The sequence below is a fragment of the Musca domestica genome, unplaced genomic scaffold (genome assembly GCF_030504385.1).
Source record: "Musca domestica strain aabys unplaced genomic scaffold, Musca_domestica.polishedcontigs.V.1.1 4, whole genome shotgun sequence".
Lineage (NCBI taxonomy): Eukaryota > Metazoa > Arthropoda > Insecta > Diptera > Muscidae > Musca > Musca domestica.
Genome location: NW_026712328.1, coordinates 15399168 through 15426825, shown reverse-complemented (window position 1 = coordinate 15426825; position 27658 = coordinate 15399168). Strand labels below are relative to the sequence as shown.

Here is a 27658-nt window from a genome sequence, read left to right as displayed (position 1 = left end):
TCTTAATAAAATAATTTCAATATAATTTGATAAAATTTATTATTAGGCCAAATCCCTTCACATTTTCCAGACTTCATAGAAATTTGCTACATAGCGTGTTTGGTGCGTCAAATACACGAAATCGGCCGAAAATGTATATAGCAGCTATATTCAAACCTCTACCGATTTCAATTCAAATTTATTTTTGTGCTAACATCCGTCACACATTCCAAATTGAAGACTCTATATAAAATCTAAATACAAAATTAATTTCTTGAAGCCTTTTTGAAGGTGTTTTATTTTCAAGCTGTAGTATATTTGGAAATTTTCAGGAAAATCACTTTAGCGGTTTTGAGTCCATGTATTACAAACATACAATCAAACGTACAAACATTTTCCTTTTTTGTAGATATAGATTTCTTATTGATAAATTTGTCTTAACTTTCTTACAAAAATCTTACATTACATATACATGCATGTATTGTCTTGCATTTCTTGCAACAAATTTACAATTGTTTGAACTTCATTGTACTCTTCATTCCCATTGTTTCTATTCTGAGTTTAAATTTAGAATAAAATACATGACACATTACAACACATCTTTTACTCAAATGTATTGAAAATGGACCATTTAGGCCCACGTCTTCGTATAGCCATATAACGGTATCTCCCGATATGCGGTATTTTGATGATTTTAGCGACATTATTTACCGGAATTGTTTCAAAATTGGTACTTAAAGTTCGTAATAGATACTACGGCTTAAGACCGAAAATGGGCGATGCAGGTCCACGTCTTCGTATAGCCCCCATATAACGGTACCACCCGATAGTCGGTATTTAGATAATTTTAGTGACATTGTTTACCGGAATTGTTTCAAATTTCGTAGTGAATACTGCAGCCTATGACAGAAAATTGTCTGTACAGGTCCACGTTTTATAACCCCCATAATACCTCCTTATATTCAGTATTTTGAAGATTTTAGCTACATTATAAACGGATCTTTTTTTAAGTTTCGCATATATTGTAATAGCTTGTGACAAAACTTGCCCAGGTCCACGTCGTCGTATAGACCTTAACAGAATTTTTAAACGGATTTTATTTGTAATTTGTACCCAATGGTGGAGGTTATTCAAGTTTCAGTTTCAAGTCAACAGTGTTTTTACTTGTTTATTATTTTTTGTTTTTATACCCTACAACACTATGTGTTGGGGGTATTATAAGTTTGATTGGGCCAAAAATTATGTAACATCACGGAATATTGATTTCCCACATAGGAAAGTATATATGGATCTTCCTATCTCGCCGAGCTGAGTCGATCTAGCTATGCATGTCCGTCCGTCCGTCTGTCCGTCTGTCCGTCTGTCCATGTTAATTTGTAATCACTCTACAGGTCGCAATTATGGCCCGATCTTCACGAAATTTAAAATGTAGGTGGGGTTAAGGTCAGAATAGAACCCTATTTCTTTTGGAGAGGATTACATAATATGTAGGGGTTGAAATGGACCAAAAACTGAAAAATTTGCTGATTTTGCAGTTGCTCTACAGGTCACAATTATAGACCAATCGACGCGGAATTTCGCCCGTAGCTAGAGTTTAGGGCGGGGAAGAAGCCTACCAGTTTGTGTGGTCATCGGATAATATTTAGCGGGTAAAATAGACCATATCTTTTTTGGTGAAAAAATTCAAAATTTTTCATTAAACCGCGAATATTTTAAATCCCGGCGAAATTACAATGACATGACAAGGTTACTTCTTATATTTACATTGATGTTAAGCACAATATGTGCGATATATATGTCTATCAAAGAAGATATGCTTGAAAGATCTCATATATTTCGAGAACGCCTGAACTGATTTCGACAGTTCTCAATAATTCAGAATGGCCTCTTGGCAGGAAAGAAAAGACGTCTAAAAAATCGCATAAAAATATCTCTCTAAATATGAAAATATTGATTTTCTAACTTTTTCTCATATTTTTTCAATTTTGTCATATTTTTGGCATATTTTCATTTTGAATTAAACATTTGGTAATATTTCTACAGCTAACAAAACTAAGTAGTTAGGATATCAGGATATCATATACAGATCGCATTTATGGCCCGATCCTTACGAAATTTTGCATGAGGATAAGATGAGGGTCAGAATAGAAGCCTACTCTTTTTGGAGATGATCGCCATATATTTAGGGGTTGAAATGGACCGAAACTGCAAAATTGTCAGCAGGTCGTAATTATCGCCAGGACCTCACGCACATTTGAATGGGGGTTACCGGACATTGCAAAAGCCAAGCAGTTTTGGATGGCCATCTAAAAATATTCAATGTGTGAAGGAGATTGCCAACTTTTGTAGACAAAATACGAAAATGTCCATTCCAGTGACTTTTTGGAGAATTCACAAATACAGGAAAGACGCACTTCTGACTATTTCGTTAACGCTGATTTCGTTGAAGAATATAGTCAAATGTCTGTATCCCATATAGATGCGTTTCAGTCAAAAACCAATAATAAATGTTAATCTTTTGCCACTTCTGAGAGATTATAGGTCTTTGGGAAATATTGGTTCCAGATCTAGGAAGACCATTTACGTGCAACATCTACAAATAAATTGGAAATGAGCAAATTAGTTTAAGTTGCTATTATTTGAAAATTAGAGAACGAAACCTGATGGTTTTCTTTTATTATTTGTCACAATATCTTGTGGAATTCTTTCGAGTATCTCGCCTATATAAACTGTATAGTTTATTATAGTATTGTAGGGTATTCAACGGTCGGCCCCGCTCGACTGTAGCCTTTGCTTACTTGTTTTTTATTCATTTTTTTAAGATGAGATTTGGTTTTAAAAATATAGTCCAAACTGTTTATTCCATGGCACTGTTTAATACCTTTAATGTGCACCTTTCTATCAATAATTGATTTTTAAAGCATTTTTTATATTTCAAACAACGAATACATACACAGAATCGGCAGAAGTCGGGCTCACTTAGGGAAAAATCTAATCAACTTGTACCTCTAACGTATTACCCCTGTTTAATATAAAATTTCAGAGGTTCGTTCCAAAATACTTGTATGAGTACAATACCTTCGCAACAACGGCAAGACAGATAGGAATATGTCATGTTTTGAGATCGAAGCATCCAATTATTATGTCCATTGTGGACAAGCTTGTACTTTAAAGGGTTAATATATGAACCACACATTGGTAAATTACGTTTTCATATGAAGTTACAAGAATAAATATTGCCAGTGGTACGAAGTCTATTAAGAGATTTAAATTTACTTCATTTCTCATATTAAGTTTCACTTATTTTCGGATATTTCCTGCTTCCCTAACAAACACATGCCAGAGGACATTTCTTTCATTAAACAAAATCACCTAAAAGTCAATTGTAACAACAACCACGTACTGACACACGTCAGATATTAAAACCGATAAAATACATAGAAACCGAATGTTGGAACATTTGGTTCTTCTAATAGTTCTTGGATTTGCCCTGTGAAAAGGTAATACAAGAACTACCTACATCATCAATTTTCCGCAGGCGAAACATATTAAAAGAGAAGTCTAATAATACAAGATGGTTAAACTCGGTGTCACATTTGATGTGTTATCCGTTGGATGAACTTAGATGAGTTAATATATCGAATAGATATTTTATGACATCTACGCATCTTCTGCATTTGTTCCTCCCTACCTTTTTTATTTTCGTTCAGCTGGGAGTTACACTATCGAATGTTCTTGGGCGACAAGGGTCGTTGTGTGTACTACACACACACACACGCAAGCACATATCTAGATGTGTTCGTTTGTGTGTCTGAGCTTCAGTTCCCATATGAATGTTTCGCCATATGGTACCGAAATTGTGTCGCACATTTTCTTGGTAGTTTTCTTAAAAATCACGTATTTTGGCTATAACTTTATTATGAAATATGTTACAACGTGAGAATATCGTTTTCGTGTTTCCACAGATACGACGCTGTTCAGAGACACGAAACACACGCACATACCCGGCGGATACCAGTATGCGTTTATCGGCAATCACCGCCAGACAAAACGTCCGACCAAACGTGGGACGGACATTTTCCGACACAGACTGAATACGACGACGACGACGTCTTAACCATAACGACGAAGAAGCCAAAGTTGGTGAGCAAACTTTCCGTAGAGGGCAAACAAAAAATCGCATTTATCATTGAACTTTATGCGGCGATGGGGGTGATGTTTAATTTATATATTTCTCTGTGTTTTTTTTTCTTCGCTGCCATTGTTCATCCACGGGTAACGCCTGCACCGTCAATATTGGTTTAGGGGTTCATGCGCTGGCATTAAATGTGAAAATTAATAATGAACAATTTATTTATACTTTATTTAAAATTCCACGTAAAATATAAGAAATGTGCTTCAATTAAGAATAAATTATACCTGGTTTCAATAGACTTGACAAATGATATCTCAGTGGGGCGGTAGTGTCATAAATTAGGCAAATATCAGAGCACTTGTAAAGTGTTTGGAAATTCGATAAGATTTATCAGTGGATTTGTGTGTTTTATTGCGGTATTGTGTTTTGTGAATCACCTTTATTTGCAAAAACTATAACTATGTCAGTTTATATTATTAACTGGAATACAGTACTTAGGTGGCATATACAACCTCCACCTCTTTAGAATACTGAATCAGTGTAAAAAGCCTAATGAAAGGATCGACTTTATAGTACCATATAAAAATATAAAAACTATATTTAGAAAATAAACGTCTATATTGGAAATTTATGTGAAGTAGATCACTATTATCCTTATTGTTTGCAGGGTAGGACAAAAAAGAAGCTTCAATTTGAAACCAACCAACCAATTGAGCCAACATATATATAAAATACTAGCTGAACCCGGTGCGCTTCGCTACCCCTTTTGATTTTATATGCATTCAAAATTTTATTTACGAATATATGTTGGATAAAGAAAAACAAATTTAAAAATTAAAAAAAATATTGCACTAATTTAATGCGTTAATAAACAAAATCATTACAAAAGCAGTAACATGACATGCATACACGAAGGGTTTGTCCTTTGGATTTATTTATTTCATAGCAAATACCAAGCGTGCAGGAAACTGCAATTTTTTTTAGTAGAGTGGCATTTCTATTGCAAGTAGTGAATTCGAGATAGCAACATACTTCGCCGTAATAAGCGTATTTCAAATAAATTGTTGTGTTGTTTTTTAGTGTTAGCCTAAGGCGTTGTGGGTCAATGGTTCTTATTAAAATCATATCCCAATCTGATCCGATTTAAATATAATTTAAAAAAAAATACTTTTACACCAAACTCCGCTACACCTTTCATATTTAATTGAAATTGGTGCGTCAAATATGTGAAATCGGCCGAGAATATATATATGGGAGCTATATCCAAATCTTAACTAATTTCCAATTAATTTATCACATTTATTATTATAACAAAATTCCGCCACACATTCTGAATTTCATTGGAATCGGCCATATATATCGTGTTTGGTGCATAATATGTATGAAATCGGCCGAAATATATATGTTAGCTATATCCAAACCTCAACTGATTTCAATGTAATTTGGCAATTTTTCTGGTGCCAGATTTTGTCTCTCTCGCTTTGGGTACATCAAATATGTGAAATCGGCTGAGTATATATATGGGAGCTATAATCAAATCTAAGCGTATTTGAATATAATTTGTCAAATTTATTTTTGTACCAAATTTAGCCACTCATGCCGAATTTCATTGGAATCGAAAATACGTATCGTGTTTTGTGCATCAAATATGTGAAATCGGCGGAAAATATATATGGGAGCTATATCCAAATCTGAACCGATTTTAATATAATTTGACTAATTTATTTTCTAATCAAAATCCCGTTACATATTCCAAATTTCATTGGAATCGAACATACATATCGTGTATGGTGCATAAAATACTTGAAATCGGTCGAAAATATATATGAGAGCTATATCCAAATCTGAACCGATTTTAATATAATTTGACTAATTTATTTTCTAATCAAAATCCCGTTACATATTCCAAATTTCTTTGGAATCGAACATACATATCGTGTTTGGTGCATCAAATACATGAAATCGGTCGAAAATATATATGGGAGCTATATCCAAATCTGAACCGATTTCAATATAATTTGAAAAATTCATTTTTGCTCCCGATTCCGTTACTTATTTTAAATTTCATTAAATTTGGACATACATATCTTGTTTGGTCCACCAATCACATGAAATCGGCCGAAAATGTATATGGGAGCTATATCCAAATCTGAACCGATTTCAATATAATTTGGGAAATAAATTTTTTTAGATAAAATCTATCACACGTTTCAAATTTCATTGAAATTGGGGATACATAGCGTGTTTGGTGCATCAAATGCTTGAAATCGGCCGAAAATATATATGGGAGCTATATCCAAATCTGAACCGATTTCAATATAATTTGACAAATTTATTTTCGGATCAAATCCCGTCACATATTCCAAATTTCATTGGAATCGAACATTCATATTGTGTTTGAGGCATCAAATGAACGAAATCGGTCGAAAATATATATGGGAGCTATATCCAAATCAGAACCGATTACAATATAATTTAGCAAACTTATTTTTCTTCCAAATTCCGTTACACATTCCAAATTTGGAGACTGTATCTTTAACCGATCAATAGATATGTGCATATAAAATCTAAATTTTTGGGAGGTACCTCCGATTCTGATGCTATATCTCCAGTTCCAAGTGGAAATTCAAAAATTTATATAGCCTATGTTACTTTCAGGCGATGTTGCAGTATATATGGAAATTTTCAGAAAAATCTATTCAGCAGTTTTCGAGTCCATAAATTACAAACAAACAAACAAACAAACAAACGTACAAACATTTTCCTCTTTTATAGATATAGATATCTCAATCTTGATTGATTTCCACTTAATTTCTCGGAGGTATTTTTATGTTGTATGTGCCCTATATATCATATAGAGTATATGTTATGACTTTTAGAAGACCTAAATAAAAATCGGATGAAGCAATTATATAGGAACTATAGCTATATGTATAGTATATTTGAAACGATTTTCACCAAATTAGACGGATTTGCTTTTTTAGATCGAATGTGCCAAAATTCATCCAATCGGACGGAGATACGAAGAACAAACACAAATACATGATACCCTGAAACACAGTGTACTGTAGGGAGACTCCCCTTGAAATAGTTTTTCGTGGCAAGGCTAATTAATGGTGTTCTTAATTTAAATGAAATTGCCCCAAGAAAAATTTTTGCTTGTTATACTGTAGAATACAAAAATAGTTACGGCGAAAATATTTAAGTTTATGAGCGTAAAAATAAAAGAAGAAGATAGGTGTATCTTCCGTCTGTTGTAAGCTATAGTCCAAACGGCATATGAAACGCCAAAATTTTGCACAGAGTTGTCTTATGTCTGCAGGTATCTTAAGTTCGAAGATGAGCTATATGGGTCAACGTTTTTGTATAGTCCAAAACATAATTTTATCTCCCGATATTCGTAATTTTGAAGAAATTCAACGAAATGGTTTAAAATTCGAGATTTAGTGGTCTTAATAGGTTAACCTCCTATGGCAAAACTTTATGTACACAGATCGACTATTTCGTACAACCCACCTACAGGGTGAGATAAAAAAAACTGCAACGAAGTCAAACGTCATAATTTTTAAACTTTTTTCCTTAAATTTTATTGCATGAAAGCAAAAAATGTAACATCAAAATTTAGAATAAGCTTAGATTTGTTCGAATTGGTCACCTTTGGCACGAATTATGGCTTTCTAATGGCCAATGAAACCGTCACAAATTTCCCGAATGTTGCTCTGCGGTATTTTGTGAAGCGGCCACTGCGACGCGGGTTTCGATCAAGTCGCTTCTTTACTTTTCGATCTACTTCTGCAGATGGTGCTATTTTCTTCCGTCCACTTGGACGTCGGGCAACGCTACCAGTATCACGGTAACGAGCGATGGTACGAGACACACAAGATTTATTCACAGTTAAATGCTGGAGTGCTCTAACAATGGCCACTTGTTGTTTTCCAGCCAAATATAAAGAAATCACAGTATCACGCTTGAATTCCATCACGAATAACTTTTTTTTTCTGGAAAATTCTCACCAACATGCTTTTGTACGCTTGTTAAATATATAATGAGCTGCCAATGGAATAATTTTAGCAACTGTCGGACGAGTGGCTTGGAAATTACACCAGTCTGAATTTGGTTGCACTTTTTTCATCTCACCCTGTGTTTTGCAGATTTTATAAAACCGTTTTTTATTTAGTCATTACGCATGTGGCTATTAAAAATACAATAGCAATCTTATCAGATCTTTTTTTCGGTGAAAATAAAAATATTTTGGACATTGTAAAAACCACATTATTTTCGCTATTATTATGTTACTATTTGTTTATTTTGGATACATCCTATATGATATGTTTGCACGAGACTATCGTATATAATCATCCGCCGATCACTTCTAACTCATGCTTCCAATTCCGACCAAATTCAGTATGGAGGACATAAAAATGATTTTTGGTTGAATTTTGATTTAAACGCATTTTATTTTGGCGTACCTCAGCCAATGACGACTACATTACTTTTTAAAAAAATCATTAAAAATCAATATTCTTTAAAAATTCAATTGTCTGTAATTTCGAGTCATTAATCACAGCTGAACTCGAAAAACGGATAATATTGATAATAAAACAACTCTCCATTGTCGTATAAAAGTGGTTAAACGTCATATCTGCTGTCATAAATGTTTACAACAAATAAACTCATGCGCCTATAAATTTATATCAGCAAAAAGTCGATCATAAAAACCTACTCTCATTCATACATACACACACACTTACTCATACATATAACATACATTAGATTTTCTTTTAATTTGTCTGTATTACACTGGCAATGGTACGTGTGTGTGTTTTAACGTTGCCGCCTGTGTATGTGTTTATGTGCACTTTTTCCTCTGTAGCATAACAGACATGCGATAAAAAAGGGAAATAATAATGAAATATATATACATTGATGATGAATTCCGCAACATTAAGTTCCATTTTATGAAAAATATTTTAGGACTTAAAGTCTGAAAAAGTTTAGAGGACATCCTGCATGGAAATATTCGGCTGATGTGATAATAAATTCTTCTATTCGGATTTTTTTTATTTTCTGTTTTTCTTTTCGCGTTAGTTAAAGTGTTAATATTTAAAATATTTATTACATTCCGTATGCATTGAATTTGTTTTGAAGCATGATGTTTTCCGGCGATACTGTGTCTGGATTAGTTCAGTGTTAATAATTTTTTATTTATTTATTTTTTTTTTTTGGTCTAAGAACTTAAATCATTTAAACTTTTATTGCTTTATAAAATTAAAAATTTGAAAAAAAAAACGAGCAAATTTGGAAATTTTGATCTTTTATGGTGGATGTACCAAAATGAGTGGACTGATGTTGCCCATCTCCGAACTCCATGTAAGTTTGACAATAATATTTAGAATCATGTATTGAATATGAACCCTAGAATTGAAGTTGAAGTAATACCTTTGTTTGTCTTAGGCAAAGTATATTGTATATATTCTAAACCCAGAACTCACTCATTATAAAATTTTCGGTGATTTAAAAAACGATATGTTTTTAATGTCGACTTAGCGATGTAGACCGTTTATCCACCGGAATTTTTGTATTTTAAGTTTGCAATAGGTACTACAGTCTGGCAACTTCCTCTATTATGATTTGGCAATATTTTTCAACAGATTTGTTTGAACATGTGACAGATCCTGCTAAGTTGTGGAGGAAATGCAAAGTACAGCCTGGCCGAACTTACTGTTTTTTTATTTGTTTTTTTTTTTTTTTTCATAAAAACTATTGTATCTAGATGTATTGTTTATTATGAGATTTATAGGCAAATTTTGAATAGAATTTGTTTGTTACTTTCAGACGTCAAATCGATATATATGTATATATACAGGGTGAGTTGGAAAAACTGCAACCAACTTCAGACTGTTGTCATTTCCAAGCCACTCGTTCGATAGCTACTAAAATTTTTCTAGTGACAGCTGATTATATTGTTTACAAGCGTACAAAAGCATTTTTTCAAGCGTAATAGTGCGATTTCTTTATATTTGGCTGGACAACCACAAGTGGCTATCGTTAGAGCACTCCGGCATTTAAATGTGAATAAGTCTTTTGTGTCCCGTACCATTGCTCGTTACCGTGATACTGGTAGCGTAGCCCGATGTCAAGAAAGTGGACGGAAAAAAACAGCAACATCACCAGAAATGGTTCGTAAAGTAAAGAAGCAACTTGTTCGAAAACCGCGTCGCAGTGGCCGAAAAATAGCTCGTGAGATGATCATATCCCATTATGCCATTCGGCAAATGTGGAGCTCGGGGTAAGGCCATTGAAATTTCCAAAAGTGCATCGATATTTTTTGTTTTCATTCAATAAAATCTAAAAATTATAACTTGTTGTAGTTTCTTATCTCCCCTGTACTTTATGTGAGTTTATTCAAAAATCTCCTACAAGCATTATTTTAGAAGGACAGCGTAAAAGACAAATATGTTCTTAATCAAATTTCACAATAACTTAGTAAAAAGAAGTTAAAAAGAAGCAAGTTCGTCCGGGCCGAACATTGAATACACTCCACCATATGGAACGAATTTGAAAGTAAAATCCTTAAAAAATTATTTTAAAATTTTAAAAATACCGAATATAGCCGTTATATTGGTGTCTATACGACGTGGACACACACAGGCATTGTTTGCCACAAGTCATTATCAAATTCAAATTCGGAACTTGAAATAAACGGTGAATAATGTAGCTAAAATCATCAAAATATCGTATGTAGGGAGGTACCGTTATATCGGAGCTATGCGAAGACCTGGACCAGCATAGACAATTTTCTGTCATAGGCTCCGTTACGAACTTCAAATACGGCATTTCAAACGATTTCGGTGAGTATTGTGCCTAAGCTCGTCAAAATACCGAATATAGGGAAGTACTGGTATATGGGCCTATACGAAGACGTGAACCTGCATAGACAATTTTCTGTCACAGACTGTAGTTTCCATTACGAACTTCAAATACCAAATTTGAAACAATTCCGGTGAATAAAGTCGCTAGGATCATCAAAATACCGAATATCGGGAGGTACCGTTATATGAGGTGTATATGAAAACGTGGACCTACATGGTCCATTTACGAACTTAACCTGCCTACTGGAAAAACTAACACATGTGCAAAATTGTAGCGTTCTATCTCAATTCGTTCGAAAGATAGTGTGATTACAACAGATAGACGGACATCGCTAAATCGACTTAGAACTTTACACTGATCAAGAATATATATACTTTGTTGGGTCTGACATGGGTATTTCGAGGAGTTACAAACGGAATGACAAAGTTAATATACCCTCCATAGTATGGTGTAGGGTATAAAAATACATCAATGTTCCCAAAATACCCGAAAAGATTTTTTAATATTTTGGGGGCCATGCGATATCGTGGACCTATATAGATATTTATCTTCCAGGGGATAAAGTACTCACAAAGAACTCCTTATGTGGATTTACAGACAATACCATTGGAAAATGTGGCTAAAATCATCAAAATACGATTATCGGGGGGTACCGTTATGTGGGGGATATACGATATCGTGGACCTATAAAGATAGTTCTCTTCCAAGGGATAAAGTGCTCGCAAGGGACCCTTGTGTGGAATTTCAGACAATTCCATTGGAAAATGTGGCTGAAATCATCAAAATACGTGGCTTTTGTCAAAAACCAAAGTAACCCTCTAACATGACTTTGTAATATTCTTTCAAGAAAGAATTGGACAAAAAACGCAAATAAAGAAATATATGAAATGTTCATTATGCTTGAAAAACAGAGCTTCGAATGTGAAATTTGTGATTTATCCGGCTGGAGCCTGTCGGTTTTTGGAAAATATTGGTTCCAGATCTATTAGGGTCGCTCGAAATTTCAGCATCTTCTTTCAAATAGGAAATGAACACAGTAATAAACACTTCTAATTGAACATTAGTAAGCGAATCTTGATATTACAAATGACTTAAATATCTTAAATAATTTATTTTATTCAAATTGTATCAAATCTGCAGAAACCTGACCCGAAATTATTGTGTAGCCTCTCCTTGCTTTTTTATAAATTGTTTAATTTTTAATATTTATAGTTATACCATAAGGGGAAAGAGTGGTCCTATAATACCCATCATTTGTATTCATCCAAATTTTATGAAAATATTACGCTGTGCAAAGTTTTGTGAGAATTATTATTCAATCTTTTCGAGAGTTATTATATATACTCTCTATAGGAGTACGACATCAAGAAAATAATGTTTAGGTCTGCCTTGAGACTTATTGCTTATGATTTTGTTCACCTCTGTTTTAATTTGTGTATGCATTATTCAGTCAAAGCTGCCAACCTTAAATTTTTACATTACTATATGAGATGGAGGACCAGATTCCAATAAACTTGCATTTTTCTGACAAGCCGTCATCCTTAGGCGTCCACATCATGAAACATAAAAAGAATAAAAATTTATAATAGAAACTTAAATATACCACAATAAACAGTTGGTATTGGCGGAAATTGTTCACGAAGTACATTTTTTTCAATTCTTAAGGAAATACATTGTTTGACGGACATAACGTTCGGCGAGCCTTTTTAAAATCAGTAATTTATATAAGTCCTTCCCGCATAGTGATGACACCAATACTGGCATTCCCAACCTTCAGTATACCTTACTGAACAAAACACCCTGTAACGCAACATTGTAACCACGAAATATTATATCGAAAGTGGTGTATTTAATAATGAAATAAAGTCGCGACTCATTCCCAGCCGATTTTATTGAAGAAATTAACAACAACGACAACAACAAGTCTACTCACCAATTGTAAGAATCACCATGAGGAATATATGGATGCTGTCCATGATGATGATGATGGCGATTGTGATGAGATTTTTCGTATTCCTCGTTTAATCCCCGGCAACGTTCAGTCAACTGTGATTTCTTCCTCAAGGTATTCTGTGAAGTTTAACTTTTTGCAAATTCAATTCATTGCCTTCACAGACAATGTGGCAGAGTTTTCACGTGTGTAAGTAAGTGTATGTGTGCCAAGCAGATTGGTTGATTTAAGTTTTATATTTTTGTTTTTATTTCTTCTTCTTTTTTACGGGTTTTCGCAGTCAGATGCGTCGTCCGTTTGGTTTTTTTTTCGCCGACAATCGTTAAAGTATTTATACAAATATCGCACACAAGAAGAGATTGGATGGCTAGGGAAGAGGATTTTACCATTTGTGGATGAAGGCTGTATCAGTTCGGTTGGCGTTGCTGGTAAATCGTGGTAAAGTTTCGCGTTCGTCCGGATATCTTGTATTCACGTTTTTCTATTCCTTCGCTGCAGTGCACTGTGTGAAAACAAACCGGAAATGCGTGAAATACGGCATTAGTATGAGATATATATTTTGCAGGAAACCCGTTAAAATGGCGTTCTCCTTAACTTGTGGTTTCCTTGACTCGAGCTTATGGTATAGCTGAAGCAGCGGCAGCAGCACAAGACGTTTTTGCTTTCTTTGGTTTGGGGTGGCGAAGCAGTGATGGGGCGGGCACCAGCCCACGACTATAAATGATGCGATGGTGGCAAGAAGTGTACGCGTTTCTATGATAAATGTAAAGTATAATCATATTTTGTAGTTGAAACCAGTTTCTTCGATTCATATGGATTTGCTGTTTTTGTTGGTGTTGTGTGTCGTTGGCTTGGTACGACTGTTGGCTCAGTTTATATTTTCACAAGATTCGTTTTCACTGACACTTTTCATTTCGTTTTTCCGCTGGCTGTACCATGAAATGTGTTAAATTTTATTCCTCAGTTTTTCTGTGAATTTGCGTTTATTTCCATCCATGTGCGCCACTTTCTGAAACGTAACAAACAGCAAAAGGGAAGAAAGAAAACAAATTTTATTTTTCTTGTCTTTTTTCACTTTTTCAATTATGAAATGCATAAAACCCCCAGAATGGATGGGTTTCTGTAGGTAGATGTGTGTGTGTGTGTGTTAGTGTATGCGAGAGTTTGTAATCTTATATGAAGACGTACATATATACATTTAAAGAATGTTCAAAAAGTAATGCTATTTTTGTGATTTTTTTCTCGGTCTGGATCAGAGGGCTACAATGAGTATGATTGAGCAAGCTTGATCACACTTAGTGGAAATACAATCAATCTCAAACAGTCAGTCAGATGTAACATGATAATTCGAGTTGCTCATGCGAAACGAAAAAGTTGCGAGCGAACATGAATTGAAGCTTTGTGTTCGAAATCAAACAGCTCTTATGAGTTATTTGTTTACGAACTTATGTTGAATTGTTCATAACGGGGCTATAATCTATGACGAGTCTAATCGCTTTGATTCATCTCCGTTAAGACAGTGATTTGATTTGATCAAAACGCAAATTTTCGAATCTGAGCGAAATCATGATTGTAATTTTAGTAAGGATTTCATAACTAAAAGCTGTCCCCATTAAAGATTTTTTTACAAATTATATTTCATAAACAGACAATTTTTAATTTTATTTGGGTTTGTTGCTTGTTAGACTTCAGTGACTTATTTCTAAAAAAAATAACATTTTTAATAAACGAATACATCAATGGTATTTGTTAAACAAAAAATGTTTAAATATTTTTTTTTATGTTACAATATTGGTCAAAATTTTCATTACAAAACTTTGACCATTTCGTTTGCCTACACAGTGTGTAGTTTCAACAATTTCGGCGCACTATCACAATACTTTTCCATCTCAAATATTATAAAAGTAAAAAAAACTGTCACAACTTGATTGAATGGTTGAATAAACAATGATGCTGGGCGAACTCGATTGAAAGAAAATAAGTAAAAAAAAAACAGTAAGTTCGGCCGAGCCGAACTTTGAATACCCTCCCCCAATTGGTACAAATTTGGCAATTTTTCAAAATTCTTTTAAAATCTTAAAAATACCTAATGTAGCCGCATATTATGATCTATACGACAACGTGGACCTGCATAGGCAACTTTTGTCTCAAAACTATTACAATATTCAAATATGAAACTACAAAAAAAATCTGTTTATAATGTAGCTAAAATAAAAAATACCGAATATAGGGAGGTACCATGGGGGTTATAAAACATGGACCTGCACATACATTTTTCTGTCATAGGCTGTAGGATTCATTACGAACTTCAAATACCAAATTTGAAATAGTTCCGGTAAATAATGTGGCTAAAATCATTAAAATACCGAATATCGGGGGGTACCGTTATATGGGGTTTATACGAAGACGTGGACCTGCACAGACAATTTTCTGTCATAGGCTGTAGTATTCATTACGAACTTCAAATACTAAATTTGAAACAATTCCGGAAAAAATGCCTCCAAAATCATCAAAATACCGAATATCGGGAGGTACCGTTATATGACCCATTTTCTGTCTTAAGCCGTAGTATCTATCTTTAAATACCAATTTGAAAGCAATTCCGGTAAATAATGTCGATAAAATCATTAAAATATCGCATATCTGGAGGTACCGTTATATGGGGACTATACGAAGACGTGGACCTACACGGTCCATTTTCAACAACAAAAAGTCCTGCAGACATAATACATATTTGAGTAAAATTTTATCAACCTACTTCATTTCGTTCGGAAGCTAGAGTGATATCCACAGACGGATAGACGGACGGACATTGCTGAATCGACATAGAATTTTATGCTGAGCAAGAATAAATATACTTTGTGGGGTCTAAAATATTTTACAAACGGAATGACAAACTTAATACACTCTCCATACTACGGCGGAGGCTGTAAAAATCACAGTTGTGATTGCTCAATTCAATTCAAGAAAATGCGACAAAACAATTTTTTGTTTGCTTTTACAGCGTTACCTAAAATTCGACGTAGCGTACACAAATATTCAACTTCCCCACTATGGTGAAATGTTTTGTATGTCTGTATTACCCAAATACGCCAGGTTCATATCTATAAATCTGCCAACTTAAAGCTTTGCAAAAATTACTATTTTTCAACATTTTTCTAATTATTATATTTTCCAATTACAAAATATGCAATTTTTTGAACAAAACAAGGAAGGAACAAATCCTATTTTCAACACACAAAAAATTGTTTATGGTGAAAATCCTTCATAGAAAATCGACTGACTATGTCGAAATTTAAGTAACTTTATATTGGGGCTTTAATCGGATTCTGATTAGGATATGTTTACATTGCTTAAAATATATTTTCTTAAATTACAAATATAATATGGCCTGTTTTTAAGGGTGTAGGCTTGGTCGTCAAATATAGGGAACTTACTGTTCAAAATTGTATTTAACATATAAGTTCAAAATATTGTCTGAATAGTAACAACAACAATTAAGCTGGGGGTAGCTAGTAACAGTTTATAAAGTTGCCGACTCATCATATGACTATTTATAAATGTATGTTTAAGGACCATACGCAACCCAAAAGCATGATGATTACTTAAAAAAATCTTCGTTCGACATGGTTATAGTTACCATTTAAAAAAGGTTTTTGCTACTCCTGCGCAATTATTTCTTTGTTAGTTAAGCCTTTTTTGCATTTTAGCTAACGATATATAGCCTTAACCATACACACAGGGCCTAAACTATTTTTTTCTATACTTCGCAAAATTTAAGTAGAGTTTCGACATTTTATACAGGCATTTGTAGAAATTGTACAAAATATGGAATATGCCGGTCCATGGTTTTAGTAAAACCTATATAAGGTATTTCAAGTATTTTTTTACATTTTAGCCATCTTTTTCATACCAATTTCGGTAATTATCAATATAGGCCCACATATGAAGGTATCCCCTATATCAGCTATTTCCGGTGTCTTGGCCACATTTTTCAATTAATTTAGCTCTAATTTGGTTTCTTAGGGAGTAGGAAAGTTCTTTCCAGAAAATTGCCAATGTAGATTGGTGTTTTGAAGTAGCAACCATGTATCGGAACCTCGTGCTTTTACTTATTTCGAGGTGTTTCACAACAATTTCCGATCGATTTGGCTAATCTAACAGAAAAATTCCAGCATATGAATATATTTTGGTATAGTCCCCATGTCCACGTTCCAAACCCATATTGTCTTGGTGTTGAGAAATTCTGAGTGGAGATAATCGTTTTGGCTAATAATATCAAGACAAGGATGATTACTAAGATATAGAATATCCAGAAGAAGCTGTTGACCATAACACAGGGTCTGGTTTGTCTGGTGATATTTGTTAACATTCTATCGTGATGAACCAATTGACCCAATGGTAAAATCAATTTGAATTCAAAAATTTACTCATTCAACTTTACTTTTGCGAGCAAAGTTTTAAAGTTACCAAAAAATGGACTAACTATCCAACATGAAAAAATTTGGCGACTTTACTACAGCTGTGCAATTTGACAACACTTGTATTTATTATGCACGTACACACACGTTTTTATCTTTGAATATTTGCATATATATATAAATGCATAAATACATACATACATCCAGACACATATACACATATGCACTCTCCACTGTTGAGTCGGTTTACGAAACACCAGAAGTAGAAAAACAACTAGGAAGTGGATTTCATCAGAAACTATGAATCATTTTCCCAATGCCTTTCTTGCCGCACAGTTTCTTGAGGTTTGTTGGGGATTATGTGGCGAATCCTTGTAAACAGTACTTTAAGCCCAATTTAAAGGAATTGGTTGGTTTGACGTTCGGTTAGAGAATCCATTCCTGCGGGTGTTGTTCTACGGTTGAGCTAACTGACGTTGCTGTGCGAATGGAATCAATAAGAAATTCCCTGTAAGCACCTAATACCTTTTCTAATGGATGGTGTTTTATTTGCAAATAGAAATTAGCAGCAGTCGGTGAGAAGAGTAAAGAGTGTAGAAAAATATAGTTAGATAGCTTATTAATAAAAAGAAAACAAACATTTGTGGGTGGTACTTTTAGTGAAACATAATAATATTTCTGTGAATGTCTGAAAGTGTGAATGTTGTTAAAAGAATGTAAAATTGGTTGTTGTATTGTTTATATTTGTAGTACAAATTAAAGTTCTGTACTGTAGGTCGATATCTAAGTAACGGGTAAAGTGCTGAGAATGGTATTTTTCAGCCTATATATATTTTCAACCCTCTACGGAACCAACTTTCTATGTATTTTTAAATTTTATTAAATTATTTTGGTTAAAGTATGAGTTTCTATCATTTTACACTTGTTACTCAAAGCGGCATAACTCAATAAATGCATTTTTCAATTTTTTATGAATATTTCTATCACATCAAGTTGATATCCGTAGAACTAAAGGACTTACAGCTTGGGAGTTCATATATTAGTTAACAACACAGTATATTGAGTTTATAAAGCACTTAACTAAATCAAATCGGTTCAGATTTCGATATAGCTCCCGTATATATCTGTATCCGATTTGACGTTAATTGTGCACCATATGATTAATATTTTCGAACATACGACCGAATTCAGCAAATACTTCAAAGTTGGTTAAAATCGGATAAGAAATGTCTATAGCTCTCATACATGTGTTTCATCCGACTTGGGGTAATATGTACTCTACAACAATGATATTTGGAACGAGATATTCAATGCAGCTCAGAAATACCTATGCTAAGTTTTATCGTGATCGGTTCAGATTTGGATATAGCTCTATATATATCTTCATCCTATTTGGCGGTTATTGTGCACCATATATTTAATATCAGTCCAAATTAGATGGATATTTGCACATTCAACTGAATTTATTGTGGAAGCAAATACTACATTTCTTGAAACTCGTTTGCCTCATATCTATTGCTCCGATATAATTTAATAATATAATGATTCTCGTATTAGGCACTCTGCTGCAATATTATTATTCGTCAAATATGGTGGAAATGGATTCTGAGTTGGATATACACCCCATGTATTATTTATCTCTGATTCCAAATATAACTGCTGCAAAGCCATAATACGTTGGTACGTTAGAATCTATGCTCTCCTCCTTTCATCAAATACCAAATTAGGTAACAGTTAAAACGCATATCCAAAACAATCCACAATCCTAGACACCAACATACATCCAAATTAGTACTATTTAGTACATTTCGAACAATTATAGTACGCATTGGCAAAAACACCAAAAGAATTCAACACCAGGTATCCCAACTTGGAGCTATTTCGTACTTTTCATGCACTAGCACTAGTATAAATTACCAAGAACCACTTTTTGTGGTGGTTACATTTTAGTCTCCCCGAGTTAAAGCCCAGGCCTCGGTATTTATACTCTACACCACATAGTGGTAAGGGTATTATGACTTTGTGCATTTCTCTGTAACATGGAGAAGGAAGCGATATAGACATTCATAGAATCACTTTCTGAGTCGATTTATGCATGTCAGTCCTTACGACCGTCCACGTATTCTTGTGAACAAAATGCAGGTCGCATTTATTATCCGATTGAGATGAAATTGTGCAAACTATATTTGTTTGGCCAAAGACGAACCCTATTAAAATTGGGGATTTAGATATAGCTCCCATATATATTCAACCGATTTCAGGTTAATTGTGCACCAAATGGCCAATATAAATTCAAATGACCTGAATTTTGGCACATCCGATCGAATTCTGCCTAGAAGCAAGCACGGTGAAAATCTGATTTAGTGTTTAAGTGGCCTCACATTCGTAATATGCATTCGACAACAATTATATTCGGTACTAGATAACAGATGCAGCCCACATTCGGAATATGCACTTCATAAGAATGATGCTTGTTATCAGATATCAGATACAGCCCAGAAATATCTCTTCCAAATTGTATCAAGATGTGTTCTGATATAGATATAGCTCCCATATATCTTCAACCGATTTCGGGTTAATTGTGCACCAAATGGCCAATATAAGTTCAAATGACCTGAATTTTGGCACATTTGACCGAATTCAGCCTAGAAGCAAGCACGGTGAAAATCGGTTCATATATAGGTATAGCTCCCATGTATATTTTTCATCTGATTTGGTGTTTAAGTGGTCTCACATTCGTAATATGCGTTCGACAACAATGGTACTAGATAACAGATGCAGTCCATAGTTACTTCTGTTCAGATATAGCTATAGCTCCCATATATAGGTTTCATCCGATTTGGTGTTTAAGTCCCCCACATTCGTAATATGCACTCCATAAGAATGATGCTTGGTATCAGATATCAAATACAGCCCAGAAATACCTCTTCCAAATTGTATTCTGATTTGGATATAGCTTCTATATATATCTTCAACCGATTTCGGGTTAATTGTGCAAAAAATGGCTAATATCAGTCCAAATGACCTAAATTTTGGCATGACCTACCGACTTCAGTTCAGAAGTAAGTACCTTAAATCGATTCAGATATAACTATCTCCCATATATATGCTTCATCCGATTTGGTGTATAAGTCCCTCACATCCGTAATATGCATTCGACAGCATTGATATTTGGTACCCGATATCTTTTAGAGCTCGGAAATACCTCTGTTAAATTTTATCAAGATCGGATCAGGTTTAGATGTAGCTCCCATATATATCCTTAATGCGATTTCATGATTATTGTGCAAATAAATAATGGATTTTTTGGACGTACATTTCCATTTTGTGGAACTCGGATCCGATATATATATATTTTTTTAATACAGGAGGAGTTAAAAAAACTGCAACAAAGTCAAACGATATAATTTTTACATTTTTTTTTTTAATTTTATTGAAAGCAAAAAATATCGAAAATGGGATCAAATTTTAGAATTTGTTCGAATTGGGCACGAATTACGGCCTTTAAACGGCCAATGAAACCGTCACACGCTGCCCGAATGTGATCTGCGGTATTTTGGCCCATTCCCGGCTAAGCACTTGCTTAGGTGATCGACACATTCAGCTGACCTCTTTGGCAAGTAAACACGATCATTTTTTTATCTTCGGCCACTGCGAGGCGGGTTTCGATCAAGTCGCTTCTTTACTTTTCGAACCATTTCTGCTGATGTTGCTGTTTTCTTCCGTCCATGTCATTGACGTCGGGCTACGCTACCAGTATCACGGTAACGAGCGATTGTACGAGACGCAAAAGATTTATTCACATTTAAAGGCTGGAGTGCTCTAACGATAGCCACTTGTGGTTTTCCGGCCAAATATAAAGAAATCAAACTATCACGCTTGAATTCCATCACAAAAAAAAGGAATAATTTAGTCTGAAGTTGGTTGCAGTTTTTTCATCTCACCCTGTATATACATGTTATTTGGTATAAAGGATTAAAATGTCTCCGTCAAATTCAGTGAAAATCGATTCAGAATTGGATATGCTTTCACTATATTAGATCCGTCTGAAACCAAATTATAACTGCTCTAATATATTGATAGGTGATATGATCTATTGCAAATAAATTCTTTGTTGGGCTCCGCCCAACTTTTGACTTTTCCTTACAAGTTTTAATAAATATTAATTAAGATCGATACTGTCCTGGAAGGAATATAATACAATATTGAAAAATATATCAAAAAATGGTTAAATGTATTTTTTTCTTAAGTCCTGATCTACAAATTGCACAGAATTTATATGTTACGATAATGGGATTAGCAGTGAATTACTATGGTCAGAACTATGAACTTTCTTAATAAAATATAACCTATTATTTTATAAAAAAAATAATATTTTTATTTAGTAAGCCTTAACTTTTTGACAGCTCACAAAAATATCATAAAATATACTAGTTCTAGTATCTCATATGCTCACATTGATTCGAATACCCCCATTCTAATATGACTATTTCAATATGGCTGCTACACTACAGCTATTTCCACGATTTTCAAAATATGGCATATTGGTTTCCAAATAAATTATAATCGTGTAACTTGTTAACATCTATTTGTTGTTATCAATAACGACCTCTAGCTGACATATGTACGACTTTAAATTATTTAAACGATGTTATATTAAATTTCATCATCGCCATCATTGCTCCATGTTTTTGCTATTTTGAACATGCATTCATGCTTCAAATTATTGCTAGCGCTGTAGTCAAATTAATAAACATCCCGACCTGGGGTTGAAATAAATAGTCGTTACACTGGGAGCAGATATGCACAAAATATAGCGACCGCATCGGATGAACGCAACACAAAACAACAAAATAAAGTTGAGTAAAATAGGATCCCTTGTAAAAACACAAAGCGGCGTATTCAAATACACATATACACACCGACAGATAAAAACAACAAAAAAATTACAGAGGATTGCCAAAGGCAAAATATAAACTCGTTCACAATCGGACCATCCAAAAGACTGACGGACGGACGGACGAACAGACAGACAGCTAGACGGAGTTCATTTCTCGATGATCTCTCGCAGAAACGACCAGGAAAAACGCAATAGATTTTTGAAATAAATGAAAAACCCCAACGAAATATGAGCTGTACATTTGTACGTGGTTCCAGTCGGCCCCTGGCAACCATTCATCCATTGACTGGTGTTTGTTCTCGTTTCCCCCTATTCCCAGTTAAATCCTGGCCAAGGCTAATGGTTGGATATGGTGGACGGCGAACAAAGGACGACGGCAAAAAAGTTGGTTGGTTTCATGACGAATGACCGCAAGTGAGGCTGAAAATGTAGCCGTGTCCACAAAACGAATGAACAATGTGCAGCTGTATTGCGATACCCTGGAAAAGTAACAAAACAGAATTTACTTTATGACTAAAATCTATTTATTATAGCATTCTGTGCGTTTCTCTATGCCATTGTTATTGTTGCTGCTGCTGCTGTTGTAATTTTTGTTTTGTGTTCGTTCATCTCTCAGTTTCTCGTTGCCGCACTGGTTTTGCAATCATTGTTCGGGTTTTATTGGCAAAGATACGTTATTATGATTTGCTTGGTTATTTTAGATAATGGACATTGTACTGCAGCGCTGGGCCCTCGCCCTTTAATACGAAAAATATGTGGATTAAATGAGATTTTAAATTTATTTTCAAAAGGAAATCCCTCGGGAACAACTAAAGATCCCCATAGTAATGACAGATACCAATTGGTTGCAAATCATAATGGTAATCATGGTGGCAGTAACGATCTTGTGAATGGTATTCTTACTGAGACTTATGACAAATAGAGAGACTGTTGTAGATACAATACAACGTTATATGGCAATGTATAAACACCCATATAATTCTCTTAATAATCATGATTTAATGATAAGAATAACGGGTTGCACTTTTGTATTAAATATGAGATAAATTTCAAATGCGTTTTTATACTGCTTTATTCCCATAAAGTTGGAGGGAGGGGGTAGAAATATAGATACACGAAATTGTACAGATAGTTTAATTTAAAGGGCAGGTGGTAAATGTGAAAAACACCTTACACGTGAAATGTGAATTTGAGGAAAATTGTATTCCAAATTATTGCAGCATTAAAAACATTTGTGTTTTGTCCTTCATCATAGTATGAAGGGTATATTATGTTTGTCATTCTGTTTGTAACGAAATCGAAATACTCATGTCAGACGCAAAAAATTACATATTCTGGAACAGCGTAAAATTCTAAGTAGATGTAGCGATGTTCGTCTGTCTGTCTGTTGTAATCAGCATTCGAAAATAAACAGTACGCAAATGTAGTGTACTGTACCGGTACAGTATCACTAAAAAAAATTTAGTGATACTGTACCGGAGCACAACGATGATCGTAGTGTACCGCAGTCGGAGCGCTAAAAATCGTACTGTGCCGCAGTCGGAATATATCCATATACGGAATATATCCATATATATCTTCAACAGATTTCGGTTTAATTGTGCACCAAATGTACAAATGACAATGACCAAATGACCTGAATTTTTGAACATCCGGCCGAATACAGTCTAGAAGCAAGTAAAATTTAGAGTTGATCGGATCAGATATAGCTATAGCTCCCCTATATATGTTTCATCCGATTTGGCGTTAAAGTCCCTTATATGCATAATATGCATTTCATAACGATGGTGTTTGAGACCGGGCATCAGAAACTGCTAGAAAATACCTTTGCCACATTTTATCGAGATCGAGGATTTTTATATAGCTTCGATACACATCCTTAATTGATTTTACGGTTATTGCTGGAGTATTTTGGAAAGCAAGGTTGGCACTAAAAATACCAAAGTGTCTATCACTTCAAGCAAGCGCTTCGCCGGGAATGGGCCAAAATACCGCAGATCAACATTCAGGCAGCGTGTGACGGTTTCATTGGCCATTTGAAGGCCATATTTCGTGCCAAAGGTGACAAATCTAAACTTATTCTAAAATTTCAGCGGTGTAGGGCATCATATAGTCGGCCCCGCTCGACTTTTGCAATGCAATGTTAACTCTTGAACGAGGGGTGGATTATCTTTGCTTATTATCTTTTACGGCAATTTTGTTTCTTGATACATTCAAAAAAATGTGCCACATTACTAAAGGATTTTTTATCTTCGTATAATTGATTAAGGGACCAATTACTGAATTAACGTCGAATAGTAGATGCATCACTTTAAACTCTCAAAACAGCAGTCAGACAACAGACTGATTCGCATTAAGAAAAAAATCATAAAAAACACCCTGTATTTTGTTCAATATAATGAAACCAGTAAACAAAGGCCAATAGTTTGGAATGGTCGACGTTATGATACCCTACACCAATATGCCTACACGTAAGAAATAAACGTTTATATAGAGAATTTATGTAGGAACTTTAATATAAATTCAGATGAAACATGTATATGGGAGCTATAGCTATTTTAACCGATTTCACCAAATTTGGCACACCTTCTTTCAGGCTATGCTCGGTCGTATGTGACAAAATCCATTCAACTCGGGCTCACATTAACAATTAACAAAAACTTAATTCGTATCAAAATCAAAAGCAACATGTATCTTTTTCGCACCCTGACCACTCTGTGCTTTGGGGCATAAAAAGTCAGTAATCTCTTAATTTGGTTTTTTTTTTTATTAAAATCCGAAGTCAACAATTTGCCACCCTTTATTTAACAGTTTGCTGGATGTATAATGTAGACTATTAAGTTAATTTTTTTGTTTAACTTGAACTATTTTACCCTTCAACACTCGGCAATGTGTTAACAAACTAACAATATGTACAATATTGTTTAGCAAATGTTGACCCTAGGGTTAAAATCAGATTAGAATGATTATAATACTTTTCGATAATGTTTTCGGATATTTAAAATTAAGTACTTAACTTTAAAATATTCTTTATTTTTATTTAGATGCAAATAGCTTTTATTAATTTTACATGTTGGCATTGAGCAACATATAGTCGATTTAAGAATTCTCAATTAAAACCATCAAAATGAGAGATATTTCAAGGTATAACACATAAAAAGCAAATTGTGCCTCATTTTTTCAGGCAAAAACTATTTCCTAATTTCCTGCAAACTCAAAGGAAATACTAAAAGTCACTTTCACTATAAATGAAAATTATTGTTGAGTTGTCGATGTTTTCTATAGTTTCCAACAGCATCATTGACAATTAGAGCAGTTTGCTCGATATAACCTATATTAACTTTTCTATAAAATTTGAGCGAATTGTTAAATAATATCGGCTACCAAAAAATTTGTGGCTTGAAATTTTTCAAACAATGGGATGCATAATGATGAATAAAAAAAAACAAAATACGGCAAAAATAACCCGAGATCTGTTCATATAAAAACACCATTCTTTTTCAGGTTTTCTGGAATATAACTTTCTCATTCGGTTTGTAACACCTCGAAATATATACATTTCCGGTTTGAATTTCCTAATAGGTACCACAGAGTATGACAGAAAATTGTCTATGAAGGTCCATCTTATCTTATCTCTTATCCCCATGTAAGGGATCAAAATAATTTTTAGTATGGTAAAAATTGGAGAACAATTTTCCAGTCAAATGAGAAGTAATGTGGAATTTACTGTATTTTGTACACCTCATAATTGAGAGCTGAATGATTTAAGAATAGCCAAAGTTAATTACTTATTTAAACCCATTTGCACCTCAGATTGTCTGTTTGAACTTGAAGGTGTCTGTTTGAACTTGAAGGTGTACTACTACATGAAGAAAATTCTGAAATTTGTAGATATGTTGAAATTTTTGTGTAAGATTTCCACCCCAAATATACGTTTTTAGCCAAATCCTTTGAAATATGGTAAAATCAGGAGGTACCTTTATATGGGCACTACTCCGAAACATCAACATACATTGAAATCTTTCTTCTACCCCTTATAATCCAATATGACAAATAGAGGCCAAATCAAAAATATAGCTATTTTACACCCATTACCGTAAGATGGGAATTCATTTTATTTGCCATTAAAATTGTAAGTTGCAGACCCCATAAAGTCCATATTTTTCATCATAGTATAATCCAATGACGATTCAATATTCGGTCTCGTGGTACTTTCTTATATTTGTAATTTGTTCATGTTTTCACAATTTATTTCATATAGATGTACACCCCAAACCAATATTCTCTTGGGGGTTACAAATTCAATAGAATACAAAATTTTCTTTTCTGACCACACATTAGATGTGAAAGTGAACTTGGAGACACTCTAATGTGGGGACTTTACTTAAATAAATTCCTATGGGGCAATTATCTGTATAATGGTTCCCTACCCCAAGGTAGCATAAATACAATTTTTTAGCCAAATCAATTGATGAATGTGATCAAGAACAATATGGGCCCTACTCCAAAAATTTCGAATTTTATACGAAGAGGTTCTCTACCCCCTTAGAAACAAAGATACCAAATAAAGGCCAAAAAAAAGGAAAAAAGTGGCCAAGACCCCAATATAGCTTATATCATACAATGGTTATATAAATATGAAATCGGGTTGTACCCTTATCAGTGAGTTATGATCGATATCATGACCTGCAAAAGCGATTTAAGGTATCTTTAATGTTTGGGAAGAATTTCTGGAAGGATAGAAATCTTTTTCTTACTAATAGTCCCATTGGCTCTACTATTTTCCACCCTTTATATTTGGTATTTTACTGATTGTACTCCCAAAGAATTTTGCATTTTGAGGTCTCATTGGACGGATTATTGTCACATGAAAGGAGTAGTTCCACGCTTTGAAATGAGCCCCATTAGGCTTTTTCGGTAATTTTTGTTTGTTTAAATGTGCATCTTCCAGCTGAACCACGATGTCGGCCTGGGAGTTGAAAGGTAGATGTCACTTAGCATCGTATTTCGCACTTATTTCATTTTTTTGTGAAAAATTGTATATAGTACACATTATTCTTTATTTTGTTCAAAAAAATCCACTGAATTCAATATGATAATGCAAACTGAAAATATTGACAAAAGAAGAATAACAAATTGAAAAAATCTTCCTCTTGTTTGCTGATTTTTTACAGCAAATGATTAAAGGTCCTTACAAAGTTTGTCAATAGAATGTACCATTATTTCAAAATTCGATTCCATTGAAATTTTTTTTTGCGATTTTTTCCCGATTTGAGAATTGTTGCAATGAGATCTCTTTTTTTTAGAGATTTTGAAAAAGTAATTATCTTTAAACTTTGGTGTGACTATGTTAAATTATTTCGATATTATCTATTCCGTTTCGCCACCACATAATTCGG

General features: G+C 34.0%; 1 protein-coding gene across 1 annotated transcript in view; it reads right to left on the bottom strand.

Moving 5' to 3' along the window:
• LOC101896291 (uncharacterized) overlaps window positions 1–27658 on the bottom strand; it is a 250476-nt gene that overhangs the window by 206318 nt on the left and 16500 nt on the right. Inside the window, exon 2 of the mRNA XM_059126829.1 lies at window positions 12921–13947. Coding sequence (XP_058982812.1) covers window positions 12921–12963 — 43 coding nt within the window. The 5' untranslated portion in view covers window positions 12964–13947. The remainder of the gene's footprint in view (window positions 1–12920; window positions 13948–27658) is intronic.